Here is a 10,512-nt window from a genome sequence, read left to right on the forward strand (position 1 = left end):
TGGGCATAATTCTGTACAACCAGTTAATCTAATTATAAGCCCACCATTATTATTACCAATAATTTTTTTAAAGTTTGGAAAAATTGTTTGGATATATATATATATTTATATAAACGTAATATTCGACTTATATATAATATAATTTTTTGATAAATAGTATTCATTTTGACTCTCTTTTTATTCCCGATGACCGGTTAAATTCAACTAAAAGGAGCTAGGGACGCAAGTGTCTACCGTTCCCTAGCTAGCTACTAATTATTGAAGAACGAAGGGTCAAAAATATATCTAAAATATCCATTTTTTTGGTTTTATTTATGAACTATCATGTCTGTGAGTTTTCTATTTGAACTATATATCATCAACTATTTATTAATACATAACTCAACTATAAATTGTTCTTTTTTCCTATCGAAAATATTTCCATCGTTCATGTAAATAAAAAAGGAACAATTGGATAATAATTGAAGTGTGTTGTGTTAAATAATTGGTGATAGTTCAGATAGAAAACTCGCACACTATTATGAAATTCGAAAAATCGGGATGCTTTAGGTCAGTGCTTTGACCATTAACTCATTATTGAACTTTTATTTTTTTTGGAAGGCGGAGAGGGGGGTATTCATTTTGAGGTCCAACGAAATAATTTATATTCTTAAGAGTTAGAATCCAAAATACCTAATCAGAGATAGAAGGAATTCCAACTACGCCACCCAGAGGCGGAGCCAGGGTTTAGGAGTTCTAAATCAATTTCTTTTGGAGGTTCACATGTTAATATACATATATTTATTTATTTTCTAATATAAATATAGGATCTACGAAAAAGCTAGTGAGTTCGTCCGAACACATGAATACTCACCTAGCTGTGTCATTGATGCCACCAATATAGAATATTGGAGTTTATCATAACTTAAATTTAATACTGGTTATTTTGTACAGAATACAATTGTGAAGTTTATAAGAAAGAAGATGTGTATAATTTAAACACGTGCGAAAATATCTATAATATATGTCTTTCTTTCTCTTTTATTGTTAAAACATAGTTGTTGCAAGTTTTTTTAATACTAATGTACATTATTATGTATGTGAAAAGACTTAGATTAATTGTAGTTGGTGCAAAGTAGGAATAAGTACTACCAAATATATTGTCCAAAATTAACAAATCAAAAATCAACTCCATTTAAGAATTGGTAGTAATAAAGTTGTATATGCACATTCAACTTAATTAATAATTGGTGGATTTTTTGCCATAATAATTGGTGGTAATTTACTGCAAAAAATCTTATAAAACAAGTGAAAATGAGGATAAAAAGATTATTAGATAAACAAGTGAAAATTGATATTTTGTTGTATAATATTGTTTTGATATAAATGCAATAATTGAATAATTGTTTCTCGTTATTACGTAATATCACATATCAAGAAATAAAACAAGAGTACAACATATAATTATGTGAAAAAATATATGATAAAATATAGAATACGATTATTAGATAAACAAAATGAGAAAAAAAAACCCATTATGTTCCATCAACATGAGTAGTGCTTTGTCCATAATTTTTTGTACTTGTTAAGAAACTCAAATAAAGCTAATATATAAAAACAATCCATTCAGAATTCATTAAACTGTTTTTTTTTTAGAATTTAAAAATCTGAATCGATCTTTATTTAGGATTTAAAATTTTGAATCTATCTTTGACTCGAACGATATGATATCTTTTTATAGATACTTGCTTTGTTTGGATCAATTTCAAAATTATCAAAGATTGGACTTGAATAAGATGTCATCATCCTTTTTGTTTCAAAAGTGAAAATATCAAAATTCTTCTTATAAAAAAGAACCCTATTCCTCCAATTTCAATTTTAGCCACAATTATAGACCCCAACATAAATAAAGTCCACACAAAAATTCCAATGGGCTACAACCCACCCCACCCACCCACCCCACACCCACCTTAGCTACACTAAACCAACCAAAAGTACCCTAAAAAAAATGGGCTATGGTCCATTTATGTCACACATCAAACCAACTTGACCAAAAAAGGTATATAATTGTGTACAAATTTAACCCAAAAACACATACTATACTTACTAACAATACCTTCAATTTTCACAATATTGAAAAACATTAAATGGACCTTATTTTAAAAAAAAAAATTAAAAAAAAAAGTCCAAATCCAATTTAATGTTTTTGTCAATTTTGAAACCCTTATCACTAAATAAACCAATTTATCATAACAAAAGTCCAGTTTGGTTTTTTTCGGGTTCAAAGCCCAATTCTCTTTTCCTCTCTCTCTCTTCTTTCTCTCTCCTCCAGCTACGGCCGAAAACCTAGATCTGATTCACTACCGGAGCCTGAAAAACTCGTCGGCTTCGAAATTCCTATCTGGGTTTTGCTCAGAATTGAATTTCGGTAATTGGGTTCTTCTCAAAATTCAAAATTTCCAACAGGTATGGTAGTAGTACTACCCCCTTTTGTTCAATTCAGATTTGATTTAGTTTTTCATTTTTTTAAATCGATTTTTAGCTATGGATTTACTGTGTTAGTGTGAAGATTTGTGTAAAATGTGTGCTGAATAAGATTTTAAAGGTTTATGTTCTTAGATTTTGATATTTCAGTATCTGTTGTGAGGTATTTGAAGCTTCTTAGGCTCATTTCAAAGTTTAGCTGATGTGTTTTGTTAAAAAAGTTGGGATTTTTTTATCTTTTTATTGATGTTCTGGGCTGGAAGTTTGCAGGTTTAATGAAATTCAAGGCTGTATGTGAAATATTGATGAAGTTTTTGGTTGAATTTTTTGTCTGGGTAGTGTAATAGATCCATTGTTAGTAAAAAAGAGGATTTTGATCTGGGCTTTGTTTAGATTTATCTATAAGCCCATGTTTGATCCATTTTCGGAGTTAGATTTTTGTAAGTTGATGTTTCTATCTTGTTAGCCCATGTGTTGTAAAATGTCCATTTTAGCCCTGACTTCCATTGAAAATAGAGTTTTACTCTCCTTGTTGCCTTAGGAGGACTAGTAGTATTTAGCTTTGGGTTAGGTGTGGGTTCGGGCCGGGCCGGGCCGGTGGAGGTAACACCGGGCTTTCCGAGATGCTCCACGGGCTATATTGTTCTGCTACGAGGAACTAATTTGGTGTAGTTTGTTGGCTAAAGCTTTGAGTCTCATGTACTATTTGTCCGAAGAGTGAGTTTAGGGAGCTGTTTGTCCATTGATTTTGTTTTGAACATTTGAAATAATATATGGAGATTATTTCAAGTAAGTATTTGCTTATCATACTGACCCATTGTTTCAACTTCAAACTTGAAATATGGAATTTGAAGTTTAAATTGTCATTCGTGCACCTGTCCTCAATGGAAGAATGAGTGATTTGTCAACCCTGGACAGGTGGCGGAAACTACCAAGCTGGAGTACGGTAGGGGCAGGGAATTTCCGGTGGAGCAGTGAAATGCGTAGTGAGCGGAGAGTTTTTCAAGTTTAACTCACCAAAACTTCCAACTATGTTTTCATATCTAAATACAATTTCAACTTCAACTTCCAAGTACCATTTGGTTAACTTAACGTCTGATTTTTTCTCCAAATATCAACCAATTCATGCACAAATGCCTACTAAGTATGGTTGAAGCAATGGAGTTGCAGCCTAAGGTTTGCAACTTCATGCGACATTCATTAGGTGCAGGGTTCAATACCTACTGATAGCCATTGGCTGCAACTCAATACTGAATCTCTATGGTGCAAGGTTCAATTCCTACATATGGCTCTCCCTTAATCCAGAAACAGTATAAAACACCGTGTTTACTTTGCAGCTTCATGACAAATCCAAGGAACCACCTTTATTCTGCTTGATAGAAGCTAAGGTGCAACATTAACATTTGTTGTGGACCTAAGCTTACAAAGGATGCAAAGCCCTTACCAGAAATGGATGATGCATTCAGCTCCGCTGTAGCCATTTCTTTCTTTTCAAGGAAAGATCTTGGACTGATAGCCACGGAGGGTTTTCTCTAAAACTGACTGAGGAGTGAATGAGGTGTGATTTTAGACTTATCAAAGATATAATACGTCGAGCTGTGAAGTATATCAAAACAGACACTAGTTTACAGAGGGAGGAGGAAGAAAGAGAATTCGTATTGATTTTTTTAACACAAAAGAATCTTAGTTTCCTGAGAGTCATTACAGAAAATGCACACACACGCACGCATCCATGATGGTGTTCTTTTCGGGCATGTGTTTTGTGTGGTCGCTCTTCTTTTCTTCTGTTCACAATATATACGATTTTTGTTTTCTTTCTCCTTATTTATTGTTATATTATACAGATAATTGATAAGTGTTGTGCTTCTAACAGCCTTGAGCTTCTGGATATTGATGGCAACCCCAGAAACCGCAGCTCCTCCAGCAACCCCTACTGAGAATAATGAGATGGTGCCGAAAAATGAGATGATACATGAGCATGGTGATGAGATGGTGCCGCAAAATGAGATGATACATGAGCATGGTGATGAGATGGTGCCGCAAAATGAGATGATACATGAGCAAAGCCATGAGATTGTGCCGGAAAATGAGATGCAAAATGAGATGATACATGAGATTGTGCCGGAAAATGAGATGCAAAATGAGATGATACATGAGCACAGCCATGACATTGTGCCTGAAAATGAGATGCAAAATGAGCACAGCCATGAGATTATGCCGGAAAATGAGATGATACGTGAGCACAGCCATGAGATTGTGCGGGAAAATGAGATGATACCTGAGCACAATCATGAGATAGTGCCGGAAAATGAGATGATACATGAGTGCAGTCACGAGACAGTGCCACAAAATGAGATGGTACATGAGCATAGTCATGAAATGGTGCCAGATAATGAGATGACACATGAGCACACTCACGAGATGGTGCCGGAAAATGAGATGACACATGATCATAATCACGAGATGGTGCAGGAAAATGAGATGACACATGAGCATAATCACGAGATGGTGCCGGAAAATGAGATGATGCATGAACATGGTCATGAGATGGTGCCGGAACATGAGATGATGCATGAACATAGTCATGAGATGATGCCGGAACATGAGATGATGCATGAACATCATATGGTGCTTGGGCATGAGATAGTCCCTAGCAATGAGATGGTCCCGGATGATGAGATGATCCCACTAAATGAGATGGTCCTTGCTGAACCACAACCCAACTATATAGAAACACCTCCAAACAATCCAGAAACACAGCCCAGCAAGCGTAGGAAGAAGAAGTCAATAGTTTGGGAACACTTCACCATTGAAAATGTCGGCGGTGGAACTAGAAGGGCACAATGTAAGCAGTGCAAGCAATCATTTGCATATAGTACAGGTTCAAAAGTAGCTGGCACTAGTCACCTGAAACGCCATATTGCAAAAGGAACCTGTCCAGTTGTCCTACGTAACCAACAGAATAATCAATTGAGCCCATATAGTACACCTCCTAAGATGAGTGGATATGGTGGTAGTACTGATGCACCAAAACGGCGTTATAGGACTGCATCTTCTCCTTACCTTGCTTTTGATCCTGACCGGTGCCGTCAAGAGATCTCTAAGATGATCATCATGCACGACTATCCCCTTCACATGGTTGAGCATCCAGGCTTTCTTGCTTTTGTGCAGAATCTTCAACCTCGTTTTGATATGGTGAGCTTCAACACTGTGCAAGGAGATTGTGTGGCAACTTATCTTAGAGAGAAGCAAGCCATTCAGAAGGTCATTGAGGGAGTGCCTGGGCGTATCTGCTTAACGCTAGATATGTGGTCCTCCTGCTACACTGTGGGCTATGTGTTCATAACCGGGCAGTATATTGACAGTGAGTGGAAAATTCACAGGAAAATACTCAATATCATTATGGAACCATATCCAGATTCTGACACGGCTTTCAGCCATGCTGTTGCTGCTTGCCTTTCTGACTGGAGTATGGAAGGTAAGTTGTTTTCTGTCACTATTAATCAACCGTTGGGTGATGCTTCTGTTGATAATCTTAGAGCTTTACTATCTGTGAAGAACCCTCTTGTGCTCAACGGTCAGTTGTTGGTCGGAAGTTGTCTTGCTCGAACTTTAAGCAGCATTGCCCAAGGTGCATTTAATTTTTTGCATGAAACTGTTAAGAAAGTAAGAGATAGCGTCAAGTACGTGAAAACATCAGAATTTCACGAGGAAAAGTTTATTGAGCTCAAACAGCAGCTTCAAGTGCCAAGCACAAAGACTTTGGCTCTTGATGACCAGACTCAATGGAACACCACATATGAGATGTTGTTAGCTGCATCAGAGTTAAAGGAAGTGTTTTCATGCTTGGATACATCTGATCCCGATTACAAGGATGCCCTGTCAATGGATGATTGGAAGCAAGTTGAGGTTCTTTGTACTTACTTGAAGATCCTCTTTGACACTGCCAATCTTCTGACTGCACCAACAATTCCAACAACCAACACATTCTTCCATGAAGCATGGAAGATTCAATTGGAACTGGCTCGTGCTGCAGCAAGTGAAGATCCATCCATAAGCGGTCTTACCAAAACAATGCAAGAGGAGTTTGATAAATACTGGAAGAGTTGTTGTCTAATATTAGCTATTGCCGTTGTAATGGATCCACGCTTCAAAATGAAACTTGTAGAATTCAGCTTTACAAAAATATATGGTGAAGAAGCTGCCACCTTTGTGAAGTTCGTTGAGGAGGGAATCCACGAGCTCTTCCTTGAATACGTGGCACTTCCTCTGCCTCTGACCCCAGCTTATGCTGAAGAGGTAGATGATGGAGCTTTGAAGCAGGAGAATGGTGGGGGCGGACTTACAGATTTTGATGCCTATATTATGGAGACAACAAGCCAGCAGTCAAGGTCAGAACTTGATCAATATTTGGATGAGTCCTTGTTGCCTCGTGTTCATGAGTTTGACGTTGTTGGGTGGTGGAAACTGAACAGAATGAAGTACCCAACTCTGTCAAAAATGGCTCGTGACATCTTGTCTGTTCCAGTTTCTACTGTAACAGCTGATTCTGTGTTTAGCACGGTAGGCAAAGAGATGGATCGCTACAGGTGTTCCTTGCGACCTGAGACCGTGGAGGCCCTCATTTGCGCCAAGGATTGGCTTCAAAATGCATCAGTAAATACCTTACATGCACCAATAAAAATGGAAGTCCCCATTTAGGTTTTTTCTGTGATGTTAAATACTTGTCTAGAATAGCCTTTGTAGCTGATTTCTGTTTTCTTTGAGACTGTTATAACATTTGTCTCCTCCGTGTCACCCGAGATTCGACTTTCTTGTATCATAATTTGGTATCAGTAGAGACTTACTGGAGAGTTTAGTTGCGATTTTCGATGTCTTTTTTCGTTGATGTCTGAATGCATGAAAGCAGTTTTAATCTGGTGCATGATATGAGTATATGTTTATACAGTTGTATTGCCTATCTATGTTCTATATTGCCTTGCATTATAGAGTTTATTTTCTTGGTATAAAATTGTTATTTTAGCTGCATTTTTTATGTTATGTTTTTTAACGATAACTATGCCTCAATTCAAAACATGTCTGGGTTCAACATAGGAATTTTTACTTTTGCGATATGATAACATGCTGTTAATATTTTCCCATCTAGGGTCATTTTAGTTTTGTGCTTGGGTCATTGAGGCTCGAGGCTGTGGAATCAACCATTGATACTAGTATCGTATCAATAATTTTAGTAAATTTTCTTTTATAATGTCTACAAAAGTTGAACTCTTTTAGGATTTAAACAAGATAAAAGTTAACATTCTTGTCAATTGCAATATGAAGTGACATGATATGGAAACTGGAAGTGCTCATCAAACTAATAACGATTAAAAGCAGAATGATAAATACTTCTTCATTATTAATTAAATGATCATAGATTTGAGTTTCGAGTATAAAATTGCTTTTGTTGTGAGAACTTTATCCTAATATCAAATTTCGTACCATAAATATGAATTTCATCAGACTTCAATATAAATATTCGATACTCAAGATTTCTATAATTTTACTCATCAGACCTCAATATAAATATTCGATACTCAAGGTTTCTACAGTTTTACTTAGTGATTCCTTATTCGAGTATTTGGAAATATTATATGGACTATATTGTTTGGTTCAGTCAATAATATCTTCAAAATGTTATGGTCCAATTTATCTTTTTTTTTTTTAAAAAAAAATCCAAGTTTGTTATAATGAAGTTACGATTTTCAAATCATTAATATCTTTTTTTTTAAAAAAATAAATAAAAAATATCTCATTTTATGCGATATGTTTTTCTTTTAATTTATTCCCAAAGAATATTGATACTTTTTTTTTAAAAATTAATCTTGGCATTCATATTTTATCCTTTAATATTATAACTTCTCGACACCTTAACTTAATTTAAAGTTAATTCTTTTATTAAAATAAATAAAAAATACATTAAAATTTTTTCCGGAGCAAGATGAGTTTAGGCTTGGATGAGTCAAAATATTTTTAGCAACTTTATAAACAATAAGACCATATAGTTGCCCTAAATTTCATATCAGTTCTTAAAAAAGATGATTTTGTTATTTTACGTGTATTTGACTTAAATAAAATAAAAAATAAAAAATTGTACAATAATAATCAATTAAATTTTGTGTCATCAGTAGAAATGGCAACAGGACGGGAACAAGATGAGATTTGTTTAGGTTTATGTAGATCGATACGGGGTAGATGACTCATAAACAACTCTATGAACAATTTGTCCATATAATTTCCCTAAAAATACAAACCAAACCAATGATTAATACAATAAACTTTTAAAATTAAACAAAATTAAAATTTTCAAATAAGACCACTAAAACATTGAAAAAAATACTTGTTTTTTTTTTCCCAATTCATTGAAACATGACATTCAAACGATACACTGAAATAATAATAATAGTAATAATGATAATAATAATAATAATTCCATTAAATAACAATTCCACAAAGCCAAAATAAAACAATACATAAAATACAATTTTGAGGGGTGGGGTGGGGTGGAGAGAAATTAAATAAATCATAAATTGGACATCCTTTCATGGCAATCCATGCAATTTCTTCAAATTTCAGATTGGAAACCTGCAATTTAATCAGAATTTAAATTAATAATAAGTTTAATTAACAATAAAAATACGTAGCTAATCCTAGTTACTAACGAATTATTAAAAAATATATGTTTCATTTCGCGATAGATTAGCAGCAAATTTCGTATCTTATTCTTTTTTTTCCCTTTCTGAGAGACCAAATGAATAACAACGCAAGTTTAGATTTAAAATTCAAGGTAAAATCAGGTTTAATATATTTCTATATTATCTATATTTGTTAATATGTAATAACAAGTAACTAATTATATATATCATTTTTATCAGGTTATCAATTAATATCTATACATAAATTTACTTAATAACCAATAAAGATGGGGACCTAAGTAACTATAGACTTCATATTCGACACTAAAAATGAAGTCGCGTTACCTCACCTCTAATTTAAATTAGTCAGGTCAGATGGTGAAAATCATAAATTTTACTAAGCATGTTTAAACAGTAGTACGACGGGTGTTTAATAACTAAGCACCCTTCGTTTTTTTGAGGCTTTATCGATCATTGGTTGGGTAGCAAAGCGAGTACCAGATACCGAGTGAAAAAATAGAGGAGGAAAAGTTATAATTACCTAGATGGAACAAGTGTAGCCAGGTGGTGGACTCTTTCCACAAGTAACAAGGAGTTGAAGTGCTAGAGGTACATAGATTTTGAGGTTAAGTAATTTGACTTTAAGTGTTGTGCAAAGGCAAGCAGCAGCTTCAAGTTCAACAAGCCCACTAAGTATTGGACAACATTCATTAACAGCTGGATCACCAAGGCCAATATGAACAAGCCCACCTAAAAGATCCACACAAGCCCCAAGTTTCAATGTGTCAATTGGGCATGTTGCCTTTGTTGTTGGTGGACAAGGTTTTTTCCCTTTAGGTGATGGTTTAATTACTGGTGGAACTGTGACTGGTGGAATTCCAATAGGTGGCAAATCAACTGGAGGTTTTACAATTGGTGGAACTGTGACCGGTGGAATCCCAACAGGTGGCAAATCAACAGGTGGTTTTACGATTGGTGGAATTCCGACAGGTGGCAATTTGACAGGTGGTTTTACGATTGGTGGAATTCCGACAGGTGGCAATATGACGGGCGGTTTTACGATTGGTGGAATTCCGATAGGTGGCAATTTGACTGGTGGTTTTACGATCGGTGGAATTCCGATAGGGGGCAAATTAACAGGTGGTTTCACGATTGGTGGAATTCCGATAGGGGGCAAATCGACAGGGGGTTTGACAATGGGAGTGGGAACTTTGGGCTTTTTGGGCTTGTGAGAAGGTTTACCACAATAGCCACATCCAAGAATGGGAGTGAATGAAGAAAGGAAAAGCATAGAAATGAAAAGAAGTGAAGTTATCTTAGAGAACTCCATTTTTTGTGGTTAAATAATTTGGTACAAAGATTGTGGTGTTATATA

The 10,512-nt window shown here is 35.1% G+C and overlaps 2 protein-coding genes across 5 annotated transcripts; one reads left to right on the forward strand and one right to left on the reverse strand.

Annotated features, from left to right (window-relative positions):
• The first annotated feature begins 1,989 nt into the window (after positions 1–1,989).
• On the forward strand, positions 1,990–7,328 carry LOC104644837 (zinc finger BED domain-containing protein DAYSLEEPER-like). 4 transcript variants are annotated; one of them, XM_010315480.4, is made up of 3 exons: positions 2,074–2,445; positions 3,382–4,021; positions 4,337–7,328. In XM_010315480.4, exon 3 carries the CDS (start codon positions 4,357–4,359, stop codon positions 7,162–7,164), a length of 2,808 nt encoding a protein of 935 aa, XP_010313782.1. In that variant the 5' UTR covers positions 2,074–2,445; positions 3,382–4,021; positions 4,337–4,356; the 3' UTR covers positions 7,165–7,328. The 4 variants fall into 4 exon arrangements, with proteins under 4 accessions (XP_010313781.1, XP_010313782.1, XP_010313783.1 ...); XM_069292366.1 differs by having other exon boundaries at positions 2,236–2,445; positions 4,308–7,328; XM_010315479.4 differs by lacking the exon at positions 3,382–4,021 and having other exon boundaries at positions 1,990–2,445.
• Positions 7,329–8,829: 1,501 nt separating this feature from the next.
• Positions 8,830–10,512, reverse strand: LOC101261588 (proline-rich protein). The gene is given in 2 exon segments (NM_001320094.1): positions 8,830–9,087; positions 9,679–10,512. A coding segment is annotated over 1 exon segment (789 nt). The 5' UTR covers positions 10,468–10,512; the 3' UTR covers positions 8,830–9,087.

The sequence above is a fragment of the Solanum lycopersicum genome, chromosome 12 (assembly GCF_036512215.1).
Source record: "Solanum lycopersicum chromosome 12, SLM_r2.1".
Taxonomy (NCBI): Eukaryota; Viridiplantae; Streptophyta; class Magnoliopsida; order Solanales; family Solanaceae; genus Solanum; species Solanum lycopersicum.

Coding starts and splice junctions, on each gene's coding strand:
- LOC104644837 (XM_010315479.4), top strand. CDS start 4,357: ATGGCAACCCCAGAAACCGCAGCTCCTCCAGCAACCCCTACTGAGAAT.